This window comes from Melanerpes formicivorus, unplaced genomic scaffold (assembly GCF_026170545.1).
Source record: "Melanerpes formicivorus ecotype bairdi unplaced genomic scaffold, bMelFor1.0.p_v2 SCAF_42, whole genome shotgun sequence".
Taxonomy (NCBI): Eukaryota; Metazoa; Chordata; class Aves; order Piciformes; family Picidae; genus Melanerpes; species Melanerpes formicivorus.
This window is the reverse complement of record NW_027142394.1, coordinates 3066296-3089697: the sequence shown is the minus strand read 5'-3', so window position 1 is coordinate 3089697 and position 23402 is coordinate 3066296. Positions and strand designations below refer to the sequence as shown.

The window sequence follows — 23402 nt, the reverse complement described above, 5'->3', positions numbered from 1 at the left end:
AAAAAAAGTCAAGTGACTTTATGATAATGAAAATACTGACACAGAACCTGCAGAGCATTTGGACACTGCTCTGACTGAAGTGAAGGCAGAGAAAGGCACATCCCCTCAGCTTAAAAAGCTCTGCCATGAGCTGCGCTGGGTGAACCAAAATGAAGCCATCAATAACACCTATTGCACAAAAGCCTTAGTTCCAGTGTAGTGTCTGAGGTGAAGATGTACTGGAGGGGTGCACGTCTGAGCGAACTCGACCCAGGTGAACAACGCCGACCTGGATTCTTACACAGCCAGCTCCTTCTGCCATCTCAGGGGCACTCAGGCACAGCACGGCGCGCTGCCAGCCCCAGGGCCCGCATCTTCCATCCGTGGCAGCATGCTGCAGAGGAGCCCGGAGCTGGCAGGCTTGACCCCATCACCTAGCAACCCGTGGTGGCCACGGCTGGCTGCCGAAGCGCCGAAGAGCAGCCGCTGGATGCCAAGCTCGCGTTCCGACTTCTGAAACACCGCATTCTGTTCTGCAAAGGGCTGGAGAGCAAACTGCTGATGGCGTGTGCAGGCTACCGCGTATGAAATCCGCAAACAAAAGACAGCACAAGTTCGGCCAGAGCTTTAGGAAATGCTTTTTAATCTGCCCAGCGGAGGGCTGCCGGCTCTGCCCGCGCACGCTCCCGTTCCCAACTGAAACCCATCCGCCCGTGGCCGCGCTTGTCAGCACCGGCTGCGACGGGAAAGGAGTAGGGCAGCACCAGCGCCGAAGCGCGGGCACGGCTCGGGCAGGCCGAGTCTCCGAGAGACCCCAGCGGTGCCCCCTCAGCTGCCTGCGAGACCCGGCCCTTCCCCACCCTCTCCTGGAAAAGGCCGAGGTAGCGAGGCAGCGAAAAGGTGTCCCTCGACTGACGCCCAGGCACAACCCGGGTACCTGGAGAGAGGCGTCTGTTCTCCCGTCCTCACCGTCCTCCCCGCCCTGACGGCCGCCGGGACCCCGACACCCCCAACCCATCCCGCCTCACAGCCCCGCCGATACGAACGCTCGTCCACGCACCAGCCAATCAGAGAAGAGGGCTCGCTTCTTCCTGGTCACCCATTGGTTCGGAGCGCAGCGCGGCACCACCGGCGGGAGCGCCCCCCTTTCCTCGGTCCCCTCCGCCGGGCGGGCGCGCTCCCGCGGCAGCTCTGCAGTCCTCCGCTGCCGCCGGGGCTCGCGCACGCTCCCTCCACCGCAGTTGCCGCGGCTCGGCGGGGCGGGGCTGGGTAGGGCTGGGCTGGGCCGGGCCGGGCGGCTGTAGCGCGCTCCCCGTCAGAACGCCGGGGAGGTGGGAGCGGCGGGGCCGAGCGCGGAGGTGACCGCCCGCCGGCAGCGGGGATGCTGCTGTTGCCGCCACTACCACCGCCGCCGCCTGTGAGGGGGCAGCAGGCGGGAGAGCTGGCGGCCGCGGCGCACGGCGGCATGAGCAGCGGCGGGAAGGTTTCCCGAGCCCCGCGGCAGCGCTAGGGGCCCCCCCTTCCCCGCTTCGGCCGCCACCTGCGAGCCCGCGGCGGCGTCTTCAGCCCGCCCGGAGGCGCAGCGCGAAGCAAGGCGGGCCCCCTCCAGCCGCCCGGCACGGGGGGCAGCCGGGCCAGCCACAAAGCGCCGCCGCCCTCCCTCCTCCTTGAGCCACCGCGCTGCCCCTGCCGGCCCCCACCGGCCCGCCCGCTGCCGGGGAGGCGGCGGGAAGGAGGGAGGGGGCGAGCGGAGCCCCCTCGTCAGCCCCTCGCTGCCCGATCCATGGGAGGAGCGGGTCGTCTCCCTCCGGGAAGCGCCGCCGCGGCTCGCCGGGATTGAGCGGAGCGGAGCTGCCGGCAGCCGGCGCGGAGGGAGGATGCCAGTGCTCCGGAAGGTGCTGCGGGTCTCCAATCGCTCCATGCTCGCCTTCATCTTCTTTTTCTCCTTCTCCTCCTCCTGTCTCTACTTCATTTATGTGGCCCCCGGGATCGGTGAGTCGGGAGCTGCACCCCCGCGGAGGGGCAGGGGCGGAGGTGGGCGCCGCGGCCCAGCGGGCGGGGGGCGGCGGGCGCTGCGGGGCGGCCGCGGCGGTGTGCACTCGCTGGACTCCGCGGCGGGGAGGGCACGGGCGGCACCGGGCAGGGGGTGCCGAAAGAGCAGTCCCTGTGCTGGCGGGGCCGTCACGGCGCCCGTAACGTGTGTTAATCTCGCATCTTTGTTCTATCGGTTTCAAATGCTCTAGAAGATTCAGCTGCCATCGCAAGGTAGGCACATGCTGTTCTTCCTTTCTAGGCTGGAAAAGTCAGTCAAAAAAGCAGCTCACCGTTGCGTCGTGTTATAACTGAATGGTCGAAGGCAGGAAAGAACTGCGAAACTGCCTGCCGGAGTCGCTTGAATGGATTCGTCTTTCAGATCATTAGTAACTTTGTTAATAAGAATGCACGTGTGGACAGAAACTAAGAACCTATTTGAATATTTGTTGTTACTTGTGTCAGTGGGATCTTTTTTCACAGGTTTTACAGACTGGTAACTTCCACTATGTGAAGTAATGGTGAAGGTCTGAGCCTGACAAAACAAAATAAGCTGCTTTCCTTAGTTCACTCTCAGGCAGTTTCTGGGACCACAGGCTTTTTCTCACTGGGTGAACTTTTCAGCACTGGCTACCCCTAAGCTAACAAAACTAACACTGGCTACCCCTAAGCTAACAAAAACCATGTTCTCTGTGCTGCTCTGCAGAGTTTCACTGTGTTGGATGTCTATTGCCTCGGCAATATTTCCTGGCTTTTTTTTCTAGGGAATGCTGACACTGTCTCCTACACTTCTTGCTTATCAGGTGCTGCCTAAATAGTTGTAAAATCATCTCAGTTTCTGGTTTTGGTGCTTAACATGCCTCTCTGCAGACATTACTACGAAATGCCCACGTTGATTTGACCGCTGAACCTGCAGGAATTGTTTCTCATTGACTGGTGTCTTCCTCCCATTTGGTTTTCTCTTATTCACAGTCTTCTGTTCAGCTTGCAAACTCTTTCAAGGTGCAATTACTTCTCCCATACTTACTTCATGCTAGCATAATGACACATCAATGACTCTTACAGTTTCAATAAATATAAAAAAATATTAAGGAATATGTCATAGGTTGGAGTTCCTGAGTTTCTTGTCTGTCATTTTCTCCCTGCTGAAAGAGATGTAATTGAGTGCTATATGTGAGTGAATGATGCTGCTGGGGTCCGTTTAGACACCTTAGTTCTATGAGACACCAGCAGAGTATCAGAGTAGACTTTTTAACTGCAGGCAGTTGGTATGTGATTTGGACAGCAAAAGTGCAGTTTCTGCATCTTTGTCAGTGACATTATTAGCATCTTACATCATGTGTGCTGATGGAGGTTTACCCCATTATTTAAATGTTTCTTCTTCCAACAGGTATCTTCTTAGAAGTACATCCTCTTTTTACTAAACCAGGCTTATGCAGTGCTGCTTCAGAGCCTCTAGTGAGGAGACTTACTTTCCCATCTTCATCTTGTGCTCAGCTATTAGGTTTTATTGCTCTGTTCAGTTTGTTTTCTGCCAGGAGTATAATGAAATCAGTATGCACCAAAAGTGTTTTCAGTGTAGGTTATTTAGGCCTGGCCAAACTAAAGGGGAAAAAAAAAAATCACACTTGAACTGGTCTCTCTTGCTATCTCAGACATACTGCAGTAGGCCCCTTCAAGCTCTGGTTTCATGATACAAAGCTCTTCAGCAAGTACTGAGGTTTGTGAGATTACAGCTCTTTCCACTATTGTTCAGTGGTGTACAGCCCTAATTCTGGATGAAGTTGTGTTGTGAACTTGTCCAGCTGAAGCAAATCAAAACCCAACCTATATTAGAGTGAGTGGCACATCTTGGATCCTGCTGAAATGTTGCTATGTTGTGCTGGTCTTGCTGGGGGGTGGATTCTAGAAAGTGGTAAAGGGCAATAGGGAAGTTTTATACTGGTTTTATTCTGTCATCTTGCAGATGTGATGCTGATTTCCTGGGAATTTGCTCCATGGAAGTTCAGCCACCTTATTTGTTACCAGCTTTTCATGAAGTATATCCTGCAGCTAAACTGTAAACTGTCCTAATGTCCAGATATGTTTTAGTGAAGATGTTTTGGTTCATCAGAACATGTTCTTCCTTGACAAGCTACAAGGTGCACTAGCAGTGTGGAGGAAAGTACTAATTGTGTTCTAGGGAACTGGAGCTGCTCCCTGGCTGGTTTCTCTTCCTGCTGATGAGAGGAACTGAAGAGAGGGAGAAGTTGAACTCCCCAGTGTTTTATGGAGCAGCAGTGTACAGGAAGGTGGGAGGAGAAAAGTAAGTGGGTTGAGAGAGAGCAAAGCTGAGGGCAAATTTGAATTCTGATGGGATAATAGAATGGAATTCTCTGCTAGCAAGCAGTTCATGGCTTATGAAAGGGAGGTGATGTCTTCAGAAGACCTTGGCACTGGGAGAATTCCTGAAGAGGTTATTACCACATTCCCTCTGTCCTTCATACTAACCAGAAAATAGAACTACTGTATATTTAGTTTTTTAAGCAACATTGCAAATTTTGTGGCAAATGCAGTTGGGGTCAATTTGGAATGCTGACAGTTTGTTTAGAGGGGAAAGTCTTAATTACTTCAAGTATTTATGTTTTAGATTGAAATATTTTTATTTGTACAATAATTATTGCTATGTAGAGGCCTCTTTGAGAAATAGAAACCTCAGGTATCCCATTCAGAGTATGAGGAGAGGAAAAGGATTTCAGTTTCAGGTTTTCAGAGACTGCTCTGTGTTTTGAGGCTAAGATATTCCATGTAATAGACAAATAAAAGGTTTATGTGTTTGAGAAGAATACATCTCCTATGTTGGGGTTGTTCATGTGTCTCCTTTCCCCTCTTCTGTAAGAACAGCTACTTGAAAGGAGGTTGTAGCCTGGTGGGGGTTGGTCTCTTCTCCCAGGCAACCAGCACCGGAGAACACAGTCTCAAGCTGTGCCAGGGGAAGTTTAGGCTCAAGGTGAAGAGAAAGTTCTTCACAGAAAGAGTAATTGGCCAGGGGAATGTGCTGCCCAGGGAGGTGGTGGAGTCCCTGGAGGTGTTCAGTAAAGGCTTGGATGTGGCACTTGGAGTCATGGTTTAGTTGTCATGAGGTGTTAGGTATTGGGTAATAGGTTGGACTTGATGATCTCTGAAGTATTTTGCAGCCTGGTTGATTCTATGAACAGGTGATGGAATGAGGTAGAGATGGTTGCAAACCTACCTCAGCACCCTGGTGGTCTGTTGATAGCCAGAGGAACCCTGTTTGAGTGGGTGTTTTGAAGCAAAACCTGGAGGGATAGGATGGCAAGGTATAAAATGGTAGAAAACTTCTTGAATATTTAAAAATCTTATAGAAGCATTTAAATGTGATAGTCTCAAGAATTAGATGGAAGCAGGTAACAGACTCTGCTTCTCCAGAAAGGAGTCCTGTCTGTCAGTACTTCATCTGGAGCTCCTTCTCTGGTACCTGAAATGTAAAGATCCCAAGTGAAGCTTCTGGGTTTGCAGTAGTGGATGAAGGTGGCCTGTGATTCCAAAACTCACTGCAAGTTATAAATACCCAAAAGACCAAAGGAGCTGGGTGGGAGCAGGGATCTTGGCACCAATACTTTTCTTGTTTTGATGTTGTGGATAACAGTGCTGATAAAAGGCACTTGAACTGCCAATGTCTGATGCTGACAGCTGTTCAGAACATGTACTTAGATTCAAGCTTGCATCATGGAAAGGATGAGGAGAACAGGGCAGAACAGCAAGGACTGATGACCAAGAGACAACATTTGCTGATCTTTTTTCACTGCCAAGTCAATCAAAGTATTGCCAGAGGATTTTTTCTTTGTTTTTTTTTTTCCTGTTTGGTTGGTTGGTTTTGTTTCCTTTGATTAGTGTCCTAACTGAAATGGCATTGGACAACATAACTGGTCTCATAAAATTACCTCTTACTCATGTCTGGATTATTCCTTTCTGTCTGACTTCAGCAGAGAACCTTTACCAGATTAGGTGGAAGAATACCTTAGAGCTCCCAGTGTTGTTGCAGTCTAACTTGGCTAGCTTGGACAAGATAACTTCAGTAGTTCACTTAAGAACTGGTTATGGAACAGTGCAGTGATCAGGAAAGATGAGTCTGCCTTTGGCATCAGTAACTAGAAGTCATGAGTGTGTGATGAAACAGAGGAAAACCAGCTACTCTCTTCTGGTCTTCTGCTTCTCTTATTAAAACTTCACTACTCTGGCAGTCCAAACCAAGTGCAGCTGTGCAGGCTGGATGGAACTTGGAAAGTTTTCCATTGGTTTTAGCATGCAATTTGATATCAATCTATTTTCTATTCTGTTATTAGGAAGTAATTTTCCAACTAGGAAATGGAGCTATCTTTCCTTGTACAGAAGTAGAGGAAAGACCTGAAAATGCTATCGGCAAGATAAATGTTTGCCAGCACTTCCAGGTGCTGAGCACATAGATATGGGTATAGCCTTTGTGCTAATATTCTTTGTTCCTGGGTTTCTAAAGACTTGCTGTCTGATCATAGAATAATTTAGATTGGCAGGGGCCTCTGGAAGTCATCTGATCCAACCTCCTGCTGAAAGCAGATCCTACTAGATCAAATTGCTCAGAGCTGTGTCCAGTTGAGTTTTGAGTGACTCCAGGGATGGAGACTCTGCAGTCCCTCAGGAAGACCTGTTCCAGTGTCTGAGAACTGTAAGGGCTGTGATGTGTGATCATAACTTCTCCTCCATCCCTTCTGTCCGTTGCCTTGTGTCTCAGTGTTCAGTTCTATCATCTCTGTACTGTTTCTGCTGCATAGCTGAAGATAGTCAAAAAATCATCCTCCCCTTAGCCACTTTTACTCAAGACTGAACAAACCTTTTTCTCTCAGTTTCCACTCATATATCATACACTCTATTTTGGGAGCTTTCCCCTTGGGCTTGCTCTGGTGTGCTAATGCGTGTCTCCTACTGGGATCCCCAAACTGAGCAGTACCTCAAATGTGGTTTCACGAGCTGCTAAATAAAGGCTCCTGCTGGTTATGCTGTTGCTAATACAGGGCAGCATACAGTGATACATGGGTGGCACTATCTTGTCTGAGAGCCTGACAGTAGGGCCTGATCTTCAGGGAGTAGGTTTTATGCAGCTTCAGGTCTGCACTGAAGCAGAAATAATATAGCTAGTCTGCTTAAAACACATCCTTTGTTACTCTGCTCCTTTGATGCTGTGTGGAAAAGGCTGATGGGTTTTGCTGGACATGCTAGATGTCCTGTTCTTTTATTTTCCCAGCTGCTACCTCCTCCTTTCACTCCTTTCTAGCCAGATGTTCTCATGAATCTCTTACAAGTTTCTTGAGTGAATGAAGCCTGTCTGTCCCTTTGTTTCCTGATTTCTGCAGGGATATGTCTGCACTACAGCCCTAGCTGGTGCTTGGGAGCTATTCTCAGATACATGCTTTTATTAAGTTTCACCTGTTATTAAAAGCTTCATTTGAAGGCAGGACTAGTTTCATTATCTTGAGCTGGCCTTTTTTATTGCTAATTTTTCACAACCACACCCTTTAACAGAAGAATTTTAGTCAGTTTTCTGGTAGAGTTAGATAATGGTTGGACTTAAAACTGGAAGGTCTTTTCCAACAATAGTGATTCTGTGTGGTTCTGATGAATAAGGTCTTGCCTTTTTTTTTCATTCCTGTGAAAAGAGCAGTATAAGGCTTACACATTCTTCTGCCTGATCACTAATTTCCAGTGATCAGGAATTCCTTGACATTCTGACTGAGGCTTATCATGAGCCTGGGCAGTTCCATGGGTAAGTTTTCTGCCTTTATCTTGGGTATGCAAAGATGTTTCTTGATGTTGGCCCAGCACAGTCATTCCTAACACCTGCTGCTGAGTAAGTTATTGCAGTTCAGTCGTTCATGACTGTCACTTTTACCAACAGATAAGCTTTGACTAAATGAGTATTTCTTTCTGAATCAGTTGTTTTGCATCTTTATCTGATAGTTTTTCTAAAGCCCCTGGGTACACTCTAGTTATTAGTCAGGGATCTTGCCTGCATAAGATTTCATGGAGAATTCATCATGTGGTGTTCCTCTTAGTCAGAAAAGGGGGAAAAAACAGGCACAGCATGCAGCACTTTGTCACAAGGACAAAGTAATTGTGAGGCCTCATGTGAAATGAGTTTGCACTTAAGCCAGCTACTTATTTGAATGTGTTCTTCTCATCCCTCAAGGAGTGGAAACTATATGCCCTGGAAACATTTGTTTCAAGCTGTGGTGCTTTACTGACATGGCCAAAGCTCTAATCAGCTTTAGCCTGGAGAAGAGGAGGCTCAGGGGAGACCTTCTTGCTCTCTACAACTGCCTGAAGGAAGGTTGTAGCCAGGTGGGGGTTGGCCTCTTCTCCCAGGCACCCAGCACCAGAACAAGAGGATACAGTGTCAAGCTGTGCCAGGGGAGGTTTAGGCTGGAGGTGAGGAAGAAGATCTTCACAGAAAGAGTGACTGGTCATTGGAATATGCTGCCCAGGGAAGTGGTGGAGTCCCCATCACTGGAAGTGTTTAAGAAGAGACTGGGTGAGGCTCTTTGTGCCATGGTTGATTAGATGGTGTTGGCTGATAGGTTGGACTTGATGATCTTGAAGGTCTATCCTATCCTATCCTATCCTATCCTATCCTATCCTATCCTATCCTATCCTATCCTATCCTATCCTATCCTATCCTATCCTATCCTATCCTATCCTATCCTATCCTATCCTATCCTATCCTATCCTATCCTATCCTATCTTTCCACATCAGTCTGTGGTGAAAGGTAGCTTGTCTATTGTTTTCTTCATTAATAAGGCTGTAAGTGATTATCTGTGCTTGCTTCTCTGCAGCTTTAAGCCTGTTCTGGGCAATCTTTTGTATTCTAATGATGCAGTGACATTGTGGGGAGCAGCATGGAATGACTGTGCATCGTGTGGGATGCAGTGGTAGATGCATGTGGATACAGTGCAGAGATTGGTGTCAGGACTTTCAGGTACAAAAGAGGCTTTTTTTGCAAGGTGTCTCCAGTGCTTAATTGATTATTCTCAAATTTGTAGCTTTCTTGAACTTTATTATGCATCCATTCTTTCTGAGTTTAATTTAGGATGACTCCAGGAGTATTCACTTTGCAGGTACCAGGAGTATTCAGTTTACAGGTACCTCAGTTTTCCATTTTGCTCAGTAATTGATCACAGGAAATCAGAAGTCTGGAAGAACTAGCAAGACTTAAAATGTCACTATAAAACTATTTAATGCCCAAAGTCAGCATGCCTAGAAGAGTCCTCACTGACCAAATATCTCTATGAAATATAAGTCTGTATTTTGAAGCTGGAGCAGAAATTTTTGCTGCAATGGAAATGGAGGAAAAACATTTATGTTTCTGATTGAATCTGCTTTGAGTGGAAGAAAAAAAGAAAACAACCAAGTAAATCTATAAATTGTCTTGGTGATGCTCACAGCGATGCTGGTTTGTAAATTCCTGCAGGATTCTGTTTCAGAATTAGCTGTGGAATGATTTCTGACTTGCTGTATAATCAAGTAATAGCGTGAGATTGGAGCGTAAAATAGTATCAGATGTGTTAGGGAGGGTATTGAATATTGCATCATTTATCATGCTAAAAAACATTGCTGGAGAAAGGAAGCTTGGTTACATTTTCTTTCTCATAACCTGTAAGCATAGACATGAGCAATGAGGTTTCCTTAGTGGCTCAAATAAGCAGCGAACTGACATTTGTTCAGTTCCTCAGACTTGCAGTCAGAGGACTCCTACATTTGGCACGTCCTCTGTGGCAGGGAGCAAGCAGGGATTGTCTGGAGTGCTGGAAAAACACTGCTGCTCATGGCAATTTTGAGGCCTCTCTTTTGTAGCTGATACAGATTTGTCCATCTGCACTGCATGAATGTTCCATCTTAGCCTCCAGAAACACCACTAGTGGTTGGTATATTTAGTAGGTTGAGGTGATCTGTATCTTCCTGATAGATTTTCTTTGAAGGAGCCACAAACATGCAGCCTCACCATCTGTATGAAAGGAGTTTGGATTTGTTGTTGAATTACAAATACTGCAAAGCTGGCACTAAACATTCAGCAACAAATCAGGTTTCAAATAGTTCAAGACACACACAGGCTTTTGCCCTTCTTTGTTGATGTAGCATCTGTTTTAAAACCCAACTTCTGAGTTCTGGGCCCCTCAGTTTAGGAAAGATGTTGAGTTGCTGGAAGGTGTCCAGAGAAGGGCAACAAAGCTGGGGAGGGGTATGGAGCACAAGCCCTATGAGGAGAGGCTGAGGGAGCTGGGGTTGTCTAGCCTGGAGAAGAGGAGACTCAGGGGAGACCTTCTTGCTGTCTACAACTACCTGAAGGGGGGTTGTAGCCAGGTGGGGGTTGGTCTCTTCTCCCAGGCAGCCAGCACCAGAACAAGAGGACACAGTCTTAAGCTGCACCAGGGGAGGCTTAGGTTGGATGTTAGGAAAAAGTTCTTCACAGAAAGAGAGATTGACCATTGGGAGGTGGTGGAGTCACCATCACTGGAGGTGTTTAGAAAGAGACTGGATGGGGTGCTTGGTGCCATGGTTTAGTTGATTAGATGGTGCTGGGTGGTAGGTTGGACTTGACGATCTCAAAGGTCTCTTCCAACCTGGTTAATTCTATTCTATTCTAAGACACACACAGACTTTTGCCCTTCTTTGTTGTTGTAGCATCTATTTTAAAGCCCAACTTCTGATTAACAGGAAATGTATTAAAATAAATGCAATCCTGTGGAAGTTGAAGGATTAGTGTAGGATTTATCTATGGCCACTGTGAAGTTCAGGTTCTGAGCAGGGCCCAGTTTACAGCAGACTTGCATTACTTTGGGTATCTTTCACTGCAACATTGATTAAAGAATCAGTTTTACAGACTAGAATTCCTATCCTGTAGTTGTGGAAAACATTCCTAGCTGCTGGAATGGTGACTGGGATGTGTCAGCAGCAGTCTTCAGCTGAGCTCTACTTGCTGTGTATCGAGATTCGTTTGTAGAGTGTAACGTTAACGCTCTTGTGTTAATTTGCCATGCGTGAGCTCTGCCAGCAGTGTATTTATAACTCTAGTCTTGCTGAGAATAATACCATATAACCTTGAGATGAGAAGAAATCCATGTGGGACTTGTTCTAGAAATGTCCCCAGGAGATAATTCCCCATTTACAATTACTACTGGAGAACTTTCTGTTAACTCGTTGGAATCCATCTCCATTTTTATGCAATGTGTTGAGTCTGCTTTTCAGATTCACAGGTTGCATCAGGTTGGAAGGGACCCTCAAAGGTCATCTTGTCCAATTCCTCTGCAGTCAGCAAGGACACCTCCAAGTAGATCAGGCTGCCCAGGGCCACATCAAGTGTGATCTTTAATGTCTTCAGGGACAGGGCCTCAACTACATCCCTGGGCAACCTGTTCCAATATTTCACCACCCTCATTGTAAAAACCTTCCTCCTTAGTCCTGTGAAAATGGGTGTTGAAGGGCAGATGAGTAACTTCAGGGGCAGCTGTCATTTGTAGAGCTGTGTTGGAACTGGAGTTTTGCAGTGACCCAGGACTCTGTGAAGTATCTCACATCTGAGCTCCACTGTTCTCTGGTCACTGCAGCCAAAGCTGTCTTTGATCTTTGCATCACCAGTGAGGCCCTTCATGTTGGCAAGCATGAGGCCCAACATAGAACCTTCCTTCCTTGGCTTCTTTACTACTAGTGTCAGGAAATTACTATCAGTGCACTCCAGGAACCTCTTAGACTGCTTTTATCTAATGGTCTTGTTCTTCCAGCAGAGAGCAGCATGGTTGAAGTGCTTCCTGAGACCCAAGACCTGTAATGTTGAGGCTGGTTTTTTTCAGGGCCATATTCCTGACAGCATAGGTAAGGTTTGTAGAAACCTGTGCCAGTCTGGGGAAGATGAGCAGTATTGAAGTGCTAATGATAGCTGAAAATGGGACTGCTGTGGAAGTCATCAGACTCCAGCCCTCTGTATTCTTCTGTCTTCCTCCCTCACCACACTAGCAGAAGAGGTGGATTTCTCTCTTACACTTCTGGCTGCTGTGGATTCTCTGGAGTGCTTTGTTGCTGTGCCTGCTGGTTGGTGTGGGATGTGGCCCCTGCTCTTGTTCACAGGTCTTTGCTGTAAAACCTCTGCCAGTAGATGAGATTTATTTTTAGGATTAAATGAACATCTTTCATTTTTGCTGATGCTTTTAGCTTTTGTGGTAATTAACTGGCTACTTAAGCATTTGCCACTACCTAAGCAGCTGTTAAATGAGTGTGGAATAAACTGATCCTTCTGACTAAGATTGTGCTGGACTCCCAGGTTGCTGGGACAAAGAGTGCACAGACAGGAAGTGTTTTATTGTGTTTACATATTTGGGTAGAGCTGGGTGGTGAGCTGACAGGAAGATCAGCCAGGAGGAGGAGGTGTTGGATTGGGATAGACCGCAGGGATAGTTTGAAGAAGATATAGCAGGGCTAGATCTTCCCATTAGCAAGAGCAGCTCTTCAATACTTGGGCCAAGGTGGCAGCAAACTTTGCCTGGTTGGGTTTTATTTCAGTTCTGTCTTCTCATGATACCTGCTCTTGAGAGAAATGTCTCTCACAAAGGCCTGATGTGTTTGTGTGTGTTCTCATCTTTGTCAGGGGAAGGAAGCTGTCCTTCCACAGGGGAGATGCAGCTGCTTTTGAAATGTGTTCTCTCAAGGTTTATGTCTGTGTTATCTGGACTACAGCAGAGTTTCCCACAGGAATGAAGAACAGCTATATGGTCGTCTTGATGTTCTTGGGGACTTGTTTGAGGGTCTGTCTTAGCTCTCTACTGTATCAGGTTCCTAAGGCTTCAACAATAACATGTTTGAATAGGTTGTTTTTCTTGCAGTGACTTCTGGAGCATATTTTTCATCTCAGGCACGTCAGGAGCAATGCTGCAGAGTGCTTGCTGGCTGCACAGCATCCATGATTTCTGTCACTTTGTGTGTAGCAAGTGACATCTGTCTAACAGCTGAAGTGTTTGCAATCCTTGTGAGTTGACAGCAGCCTGAAAGAAATTCCCAAGGCTGGTAAACGTTTAAGTAGGACAAAAAGCACTGATCTTTCTCATTAGAAAGGTGGTATTGCTCTCAGGGAGTGTGAGGATAGGGGCTTGTGGTGTTTATGAAGAATAATGAACAAGCAGCAGCTAATGAAATGATTTATGGGCTATCTGCAAGAGGTCTGAGCATAGGTCTCTGGAGTCATGTGCTTTGTATTTCTGACCCCAGCAGTGCTCGTGAAAACCTTTTAGCTTTTGCTGCAGAGTGTTTGCACAGCATCAAGGCTTTTCTGTTTCCCACTCTGTCCCCCACAGTGAGGAGGCTGTTAATTCCTAAACAAAAGGGTTAGTTGGTACCTGACTTCATATACAGACTCAGGATTCCCTCAAGTGTTTATTGTGGACACCCTAAAACCCAGAATTTGAATGGGAAACTACAAATGTAAGAAAATAATTGGAAATGCAAGGTGCTGCTTTACAGTGAATGCAGTTGAAATGTCAAGAGGTTTTTGTGCAAGTTTTGAATGTTACCTGTTGTCTTGGATCCAGTTGTCTTGGATCCCAGTAAGAATCACTCTTGTTGGATTTCCCACCTCTGTCATCAGACCGAGGTTGTAGGTTTTTGGTGCTGCTCTGTTCCAGTGGCTGGGGAGTGGGGAAGGGTGTTGAGACAACTTCAGGATAGAATAGAATAGACCAGGTTGGAAGAGACCTTCAAGATCATCATGTCCAACCTACCATCCAACACCACCTAATCAACTAACCCATGGCACCAAGCACCCCATCCAGTCTCTTCCTAAACACCTCCAGTGATGGTGACTCCACCACCTCCTCAGGCAGCCCATTCCAATGGGCAATCACTCTCTCTGTGTAAAACTTCCTCCTAACATCCAGCCTAAACATCCCCTGGTGCAGCCTGAGACTGTGTCCTCTTGTTCTGGTGCTGGTTGCCTGGGAGAAGAGACCAACCTCTGCCTGTCTACAACCCCCCTTAAGGTAGTTGTAGAGAGCAATAAGGTCACCCCTGAGTATCCTCTTCTCCAGGCTAAGCAACCCCAGCTCCCTCAGTCTCTCCTCATAGGACTTGTGTTCCAAACACCTCACCAACTTTGTTGCCCTCCTCTGGACTCATTCCAGCAAGTCAACCTCCTTCCTAAACTGAGGAGCCCAGAACTGGACACAGTACTTGAGGTGTGGCCTAACCAGTGCAGTGTACAGGGGCAGAATGACCTCCCTGCTCCTGCTGGCCATACTGTTCCTGATCCTAACAGCTGAGTGACTTTGACACACATGTAAACTCCAGGTCACCAAAACAACTAGTTTTGGCCAAGAGCTTGAAAATTATGTGCCGTGCATAGCATCTGATGTGGCCAAAGTCTGTCTTTTCTGTGGCAATATTCCTTGTTTTGATAAGGAATTAAAACAAGAGAGTCCCCCCATTCATTCTTTTAAAACCAAAACATCATTGTGGGGCTTGCAAACAATCTTCCTTAAAAGTTGATGTTGCTATTTGGATCTCTGTGGGTGTTGGTGATGTGGAGTTAGTCACTGTGGAAATTCCCCAGTCCTTTATAAACAGTTCTCTGTAGCTCTGCCCTCTGTCTGGGGCTGTAAGAAGATATCAACCCATCTGGAGCTGGGTCATGCTGCTGCTGCTGGGTCATCAGATGAAGTGGAGTTCCTGAGACAATTTTCTAACTTTAATCTCTTTATGCCAAATGAAGATGAATCTGTTTTCTGAAAGACTTAGTTCTGGCCCTCAAAGTTTGAGAGCATTTTTTGGTTAGAGCGGTTGCTAGTTAGAGGGAGTCAAATATCTGGCAGACAAATGAGTGCTTAGCATAGGTGAAGTGACAGATGATCCCTTTGATCCTCTTTGCTCACAGTGAAAACTGTTCTGCAAGAGGAATTTGTCCTTCCCTTTATTTTTTGGAGCTGTGTGAGTCCTGGATAGAGCTTTCCTTACTCACACAGCTGCTTTTCCATCTTAAAATCTTCTGTTCAGGACAAAGAATTATCTTGAGATCAGATTCTCGGCTTTGAACGCAAGGCTGAGACAGAGGAATATTTCATGCTGCTGTTGTTGTGAGGCACTTAATTACTCAGAATGTTGTTTTACTCACCCCTGATGCCTGTAATAAATATTTCACATGTAATTATCAAACAGTAATACTGGAACTTGGCAGTGATTTGTAGCAGTTGTATAATGAATCAGCTGTTGGGGTGAAAGAATAGCAGTAGATGATGACTGAAAGTTGTGTTAACTAGGGAGTACAAAGTCCCAAATGCTCTGGGACTACAAGATTTTCCTGGATGTTGTTTGTCCTGTGTTTCTATGATGTATATGTGGATACATACATGAGGTGTGTACCTGCATCTGAAAACCTTTTGAGTGGTAAATATCACTGGTTTTTTTGGCAGTCAGTTCCTTTTTAAAGAGGAATTCAAGTGTCCCATAAAATGTCTACTGAAATGTCTTAATGTTGAGGTCTTACAGAGGCCTGTGATAATGAATCTGGTTTTATTCTGCTGTTTCATTGCTGTTAGGTTTCACTCTTTGAGGATCCTCCTCTCAAATGATTGATGTTCCCTAGCCATGGAGTCATTCATAGCAACAAATATTGAACATGGTACAAAAGGGTGTTAGAATCACTTGGAAATGCCTTCTTTTAATTGAAACTCAGGCTTGCTTTTTGTTTTACCAGCAAACACCTATCTCTTCATGGTGCAAGCTCGTGGTATAATGTTGAGAGAAAATGTCAAAACAATAGGACACATGATCAGATTGTACACTAACAAAAATACTACACTGAATGGCACAGGTAAGAATATTTCTGTTTTCAACTGGCTTTTTAAAAGGGCTTTATGAAAAACAAACAAGTCAAATCTTAATGATATAACTTGACTATGAAAACCTAGCCCCAAGTTCTATTTCTCTGTGAATGGAGTAATGTCCAGATAGTTACAGAAGCCCAGCATGGTGGGGGTTGGAAGGAACCTCTGGGAGATCTAGTCCAACCTGCCTGCTAAAGTAGGGTCACCCACAGCAGCTTGTCCAGGATCATGTCCAGGCAGGTTAGGAAACTTTTCAGAGAAAGACATAGGATAGAATAGAATAAACCAGGTTGCAAGAGACCTTCAAGATTGAGTCCAGCCTATCATCTAAGACCACCTAATCAACTAAACCATGCAACCAAGCACCCCATCAAGTCTCCTCCTAAACACCTCCAGTGATGGTGACTCCACCACCTCCCTGGACAGCCCATTCCAATGGGCAATCACTCTCTCTGTGTAGAATTTCTTCCTAACCTCCAGCCTAAACCTCCCCTGGCACAGCTTGAGACTGTGTCCTCTTGTTCTGGTGCTGGTTGCCTGGGAGAATAGACCAATCTTTGCCTGTCCACAACCTCCATTCAGGTAGTTGTAGAGAGGAATAAGGTCTCCCCTGAGCCTGCTCCTCTCCAAGCTAAGCAACCCCAGCTCCCTCAGCCTCTCCCCGTAGGGCTTGTGTTCCCAGCCCCTCACCAACCTTCATACCACAACCTCTCTGGGTGACCTGCTCCAGGACTCCAGCATCTCCCAGGAAAGTCTTTCCTTGTGTTTAGGTAGAAAGGTTCCTGTTTGTCAGTTCACTTTAGTAGGAAATACTTGTCCTAGCTTTAACAAAGATATCACAATTTAACTACGTTTCTTTAGTGCAGTAAAACATTGAGGGTTTTTATAGTCTTGCTGCTAGGGGGTCTGTTCCTTACAAAGTTAACACTCTCGCCTGCATGATGATATGTTACAAATGGTTAACACAGATTTTGATTTTGACAGAAATCAATCATTTATTTATGTATTTATTTCTAGATTATCCTGAAGGAAACAACTCCAGTGACTGTGTTGCTCAAACAACAATGTATCTTCCAGAAAACTTCACTTACTCTCCTTACCAGGCTTGTCCAGAGAAGCTGCCTTACATGAGTAAGTTTTAAACTGACCTTAACTTTCCTTTAGCAAGTTGGATTTTACTCAAACCAAAATGCAACTCTTTCAAAATGAAAGTGCAATTACAAGGAGTTGCAATACACAGCAGCAAATAATGAACAAAAGGCTTCCAAGGTTGGAGAATAATGCTTGGAGGTTTTTGCCTGTAACTACTGTGTTACTAAAGCTTTTGTCTCATCATTCATCACCTCCTGTTTTAAATGTTATTTGCCAATAACTTTCTACAAGTTGAATATGAAATGTTTTAATAACTATAGAAGGGATACTCTTAACTTGATAAACAGAAGCCAGAGTTGCATGTTTGGAAGAATGGGTAAAAATGTCTCTTCTAGAAGTGCTGTTCCTAATAGGATGAATCGTAAATCGAGTTACTAAAGCTCCATCAGCTAATCACAGTTAGCTCAATGTATAGTATCATAGTATCAGTCAGGGTTGGAAGGGACCACAAGGATCATCCAGCTCCAACCCCCCTGCCATGGGCAGGGACACCCCACACCATATCAGGCTGGCCAGAGCCTCATCCAGCCTGGGCTTAAACACCTCCAGGCATGGTGCCCCAACCACCTCCCTGGACAACCCATTCCAGGGCTTCACCACTCTCATGGGGAAGAACTTCCTCCTCACCTCCAGCCTGAATCTCCCCACCTCCAGCTTCATTCCATTCCCCCTAGTCCTATCACTACCTGATATCCTGAGAAGTCCCTTCCCAGCCTTCCTGTAGGCCCCCTTCAGATACTGGAAGGCCACAATGAGGTCACCTTGGAGCCTTCTCTTCTCCAGGCTGAACAGCCCCAACTCCTTCAATCTGTCCTCATAGGAGAGGTGCTATAGGAAGCTGAACAAGATGATGTAGTGAAGTGAGAATTGATGGAGGTAAGGAACTGCTTAAGCTCTGTCATCATAGGGAAGCACTACTTGCATAACAAGGGAAAAGTTGTAATCCTCAGGACATTTTGCAATTAAGCTTTTTAAACCCAGATGTTGAAGATCCCAAGCTATTAAATAGAACTTGATTAAGTGACCCTAACTTTATTTGTCTTTAAGCCTAGGATCTAAACTTGTGAATCATATTGAAAGTGTTTAGTTGCAGAGGAGTGTCATGCAGAAATAAAAACCAACTCTGACTCCTTTGGTACTGCTGCAGTTTTTATTTAGAATAGAATAAACCAGACCAGGTTGGAAGAGACCTTCAAGATCATCATGTTCAACCTATCAACCAATCCAACCCACCTAAACAACTAACCCATGGCACCAAGTACCCCATCAAGTCTCCTCCTGAACACCTCCAAGGACGGCGACTCCACCACCTCCCCAGGCAGCCCGTTCCAATGGGCAATCACTCTTTCTGTATAGAACTTCTTCCTAACATCCAACCTAAACCTCCCCTGGTGCAGCCTGAGACTGTGTCCTCTTGTTCTGGTACTGGCTGCCTGGGAGAAGAGACCATCATCAGCCTGTCTACAACCTCCCTTCAGGTAGTTGTAGAGAGTGATAAGGTCACCCCTGAGTCTCCTCTTCTCCAGGCTAAGCAGTCCCAGCTCCCTCAGCCTCTCCTCATAGGGCTTGTGTTCCAAACCCCTCACCAACTTTGTTGCCCTTCTGTGGACTTGTTCCAGCAAGTCAACCTCCTTCCTAAACTGAGGGGCCCAGAACTGGACACAGTACTCGAGGTGCAGCCTAACCAGTGCAGTGTACAGGGGCAGAATGACCTCCCTGCTCCTGCTGGCCACACTGTTCCTGATGCAGGCCAGGATGCCATTGGCCCTCTTGGCTGCCTGGGCACACTGGTTTGCTGGCTTTTGATCAAACCTGTCACATCACAGATGTCCTAAGTAGCAGTATCCCAGTGTGTGCAGGAGGCCTTCTAAGAGGGTGCTGCACAATTAAAGCAGTTACACAAAGTGAGATTGGAAGAGACTGTGTCTGTAACATGACATAATAGCATGGCTGAAAGTCTGTTGGCATGTCTTGATCTAGGTGCTGTAGACAGCGTAGCTTCGTTTGGGAATAGCCTTAAAAATTCTTGTGAGGAAATGTGAATTCCCCTTTCATGCCATAATTCATATTCAAACAAAATTCTGGGCCTTCTTTGTTCTCCTCTGGCTTGTAGAGAAAGCAATCCCTAAAGATCAAGGAGTGCTGGGTAGGAGACGGTTTTGAACCTGAAAAGGAAAGAGACCAATCGCTTTTGGTGGTGGTTGCCTTACCTTGACCTTCACCACTGAATGTTTGCTATGGCAGATAGTTCTTACATTTAACCTTTATAAAATTGCAATCCCTTGGCTAAGCTGGAGTTATTCATAGAAACCACTTTATGCTCCTAGCTTTTTTTCTCTGTGAGGAGTTGCTGTTACAAGGGGTGAAGAAGGATAAATGTGTGTTGTGCTCTGCATTTGGAAGAAACTGTAAATTGAATCAGTAATCCATGGAATTACTTCAGTCCTAGTGAATGTTTTCTGGATGGACTTAATTGTTTTGAGAGAATTAATGGTAACATTGGTGTAAATCTCAGTATCACAGTATAACTAAGGTTGGAAGAGACCTTGAGGATGATCGAGTCCAACCTATCAACACAGAGCTCATGACTAGACCATGGCACCAAGTGCCACATCCAGTCTCCTCTTGAATGCCTCCAGGGTGACTCCACCACCTCCCTCAGAGCTAATTAGTTAAATTGAAAGGTCACATTTGGTGTTAGACTGTGGCAACTAAAGAAGAATCAGCAGCTCTCTGTAGCTAAGTCTAAATTTGTTTCTGGAAGGAACTGCTCCTTAGTATCTGTTATGGTAACATCTTTGTTCTACTTGCTATATTTAAAATCAAGCAAAACAAATAAACTACTCATTTGTAGAAGAGAAAACATGGAATTGTTTCTGCAGGTATCTGTGATGCCTTTCTGGATTTTGAACCTTTTAAGCTGTGGGCTGTTACTCAGCATCAGCAAGTCATTAGGTGTTTAGTATAGCAGTTCAGATCCAAATCATACCAAACAGGGCTGCTGACAGCCACGCTGAATTGCTGATAACTTTTTCCTTCAAAGAAAGAAAAATAGTGGATTAGAGTAATCTAGAATCCATAACAGCTTCTTTTCTAATATCAGCAGAGAAGCTTATTCAGTGAAGAGTACAGTAACAGAGCCTGTTATCTGGGTTTCATTCAACACCTCCAAATTCTAAACTTTGTCTCTTGCATTGTAAATGCACAGACCTGGAGTCAGAAGGATGGTTCAGCTCAGTTCCTTGTGAACTTCTGTTACATAGAACTCTGTTTACAACCAAGTAGCAGTTAGGCATGGTGTGATTATAAGCCTTATTTCAATCTCTCTGTCTCCAGATATAGGCTTCAAAATCATGTGGATTTTTCACAGATTGCATTGGTGCCCCTGTACTCTGCTTTGGTTAGGCCACACCTTGAGTACTGTGTCCAGTTCTGGGCTCCTCAGTTTAAGAAGGACATCAAAACACTTGAACGTGTCCAGAGAAGGGCAACAAGGCTGGGGAGAGGCCTTGAACACAAGCCCTATGAGGAGAGGCTGAGGGAGCTGGGGTTGTTTAGCCTGGAGAAGAGGAGGCTCAGGGGTGACCTCATTGCCCTCTACAACTAGCTGAGGGGTGGTTGTGGCCAGGAAGGGGTTGGTCTCTTCTCCCAGGAAACCAGCACCAGAACAAGGGGACACAGTCTCAAGCTGTGCCAGGGGAGGTTTAGACTCGAGGTGAGGAGGAAGTTCTTCATTTGTCATTGGAACGGGTTGCCCAGGGAGGTGGTTGAGTCACCATCCCTGGAGGCGTTCAAGAGGAGATTGGACGTGGCACTTGGTGCCATGGTCTAGTCATGGGGTCTGTGGTGATAGGCTGGACTCGATGATCCTTGAGGTCCTTTCCAACCTAAGTTATACTGTGGGTTGGAAGGGACCCTCAAAGGTCATCTTGTCCAACCCCCCCCTTGCAGTGAGCAGGGACTTGCCCTTCTTCATGCTTGGAATGAATCTGGCTACTCTGTCTTGGACAAGAGTTATTGTCAGTCCCTTCCTTTGTAGCTAAACCAGTACTTCAAGCCTTTCCAGACTACACCCTTTCTACAGCCCTTGCCATGCTTGGTTTTTGTACTGCAGACTTCCTCCAATTTGATTTCCTCATGAAGCATTATAACTGACTGAACCCCTGGTTACAAACAAACTAGTAATTACCTTCTGTCTTTCACATAACAGCAGTTAATGCATTCCAGAAGGAGATTTGCCATTTTTGTGCAAATGAATTACAGTTTATTGTCTCTTATTAATAGGCAATCCATTATAAACCATCAAAATACCTTCCTGCATGCTGCAGCACAGCCAGGTATTGCCTGCTCTGTGTGCCTGTGCTTCATTTCTCCTTCAGTAACAATCCATCCTTTCTAAGACTGATTTCACTCTACTGATTTCAGTATGGATCTGATTTGTTGAAATTATTTGGGTTTTGGATTCTGTTGTTCAAAATGCTTTTTGCTTCCTCAGCTTTGCTTTTTGTGTGTGTGTGTTTTATAGCTGTGTTTTATTGCAGTGTGCTAGGCAGCAATGAAGGAGTGAATACTAAGCACAGATCTTTACAGGAGTCTGATTCTATTCACCCTGCTCTTGTGTACTTTTGATAGTACCAATATTTCAGGGTTTACTGTAGTGACTTTTTAAACAGCCTGGGGGGAATTCATGTCCCATCAAGTTAGCATCACCTGCCTTGTATAAACACTGATTTGCCATTCCTCCTTTTTTTTTGTGGTTGTTTTAGCTTTATTTAAACTCTGTAAGTATCTGATCACATTTACACTTTTCTCAGGAGACCAAGGCACCTGACTCCTTTGCATCATGTGTTGTTCACTTCCTTTTCTGTGTAGTAATTGACCTTTGTTTAGCTTTCTTTTCCTATTAGATTCTATAAATAAACTGAGATGCTCTTGTTCTTTCTCTGTCTCTTGGCAGCTGAAACTGATTTAGTGACTTATCTATTTTTGAATGTATTTAATTTGTACATTGTTAGACTCTGGGTACTGCTCCTTCCATTAGCCTTGCTCCTGCTTTTTGTAAGGCTTCTTTTTCCAGGTTATTGAGGAGTTTCAGATGCAACCATAACAATGATGATGACAATCATAACAATGACCTAATAACAATTATTGTTATTAGTAATAACAACAACAAAATTAGATTAGGATGTTGATTATTTTGATTATTTGAGTAATAATAATCCATTTTATGTAGAGCTCTTCAGGATTAGCTGCTTCTGGTGTATATTTCAACAGTCTTTTTTTGGCAACTGCCTGGCTTCCCTTGTCTTCTAAAATTAATAACTATGGATTTGTTTGAATCTGTTCTTAAAAGGTCTTCTCCTTATTATGCTGTTCATGATCTTTTTTTTCCCCCCTATAATTTCCCTTTAATTTCTTTAAGTTGCCTTCTACATTTACAAGTGGTTCTACATTTAATCATACTCAAAACTAAAACAGCTCTTGCATTATCTTCTGCTCTCTCCTGAAAGCAATAGTTATTCCTAGTAGGCTCCAAAAATTTCGGTCTGCCCCCAAGATTTAGCTGGCTGGGCAGTTCAGGTTTACAATATGAAGCAGTCTTTTGGAAAGAGAATCTTTTGGGAATGAGCTCAGGGAGCAAACAAAATGGGAGTGATTTCTTGCATTGATTTAAAATTCTAGCCCCTCACCAAAAGACTTAAGTTTTTAGACACAACTAGGTAGAATATTTTCTTGTTTCTGTCAGATAGTTATTGCAAGTGTTCTGTTTGATTATCTAGCATAGAAATTGTTGAGGAGCAGCTTGAGAATAGAATAGACCAGACCAGGTTGGAAAAGAACTTTGAGGTCATTGAGTCCAATCTATCACCCAGCACCATCTAATCAACTAAACCATGGCACCCAGCACCCCATCCAGTCTCTTCCTAAACACCTCCAGTGATGGTGACTCCACCACCTCCCTGGGCAGCACATCCCAATGGCCAAGCTCTCTTTCTATGAAGAACTTACACTTCTCCCTAAATTTTCTTTATTCCCTCCTCTTTTGAGTGTATTTACTATGAATCCAGGTTTGACTTACACACATCCATAATTTAATGACTGCCAGCTTTTAGCTATCAGCCAAGTGTAAATATTTTCTCATAATAAGCATTAACCTGATTGTTGCTACCACATTTGTGTTCTTTATGCAGCATCTTGCTGACTTCCACTCTTGTCAGTAGCCATTTGCAAAGGCTTTTCTCACAGGGCTAATTAGTTCTGTAAGTGGTAATTCTCAAATCCAGGCACTTGCTATAAGTGGGTTTGATGCTGAGAGTGGTGAATTAGTGGCTGAAAGCTGTACCTAA

General features: G+C 45.3%; 1 protein-coding gene across 1 annotated transcript in view; it reads left to right on the top strand.

Moving 5' to 3' along the window:
• Nucleotides 1-1383: 1383 nt before the first annotated feature.
• B4GALT6 (beta-1,4-galactosyltransferase 6) overlaps nt 1384-23402 on the top strand; it is a 36571-nt gene continuing 14552 nt past the window's right edge. The window contains exons 1-3 of the mRNA XM_068158749.1: nt 1384-1971; nt 15774-15890; nt 16921-17034. Of these exons, the coding sequence (XP_068014850.1) occupies nt 1857-1971; nt 15774-15890; nt 16921-17034 (346 nt within the window). The 5' untranslated portion in view covers nt 1384-1856. The remainder of the gene's footprint in view (nt 1972-15773; nt 15891-16920; nt 17035-23402) is intronic.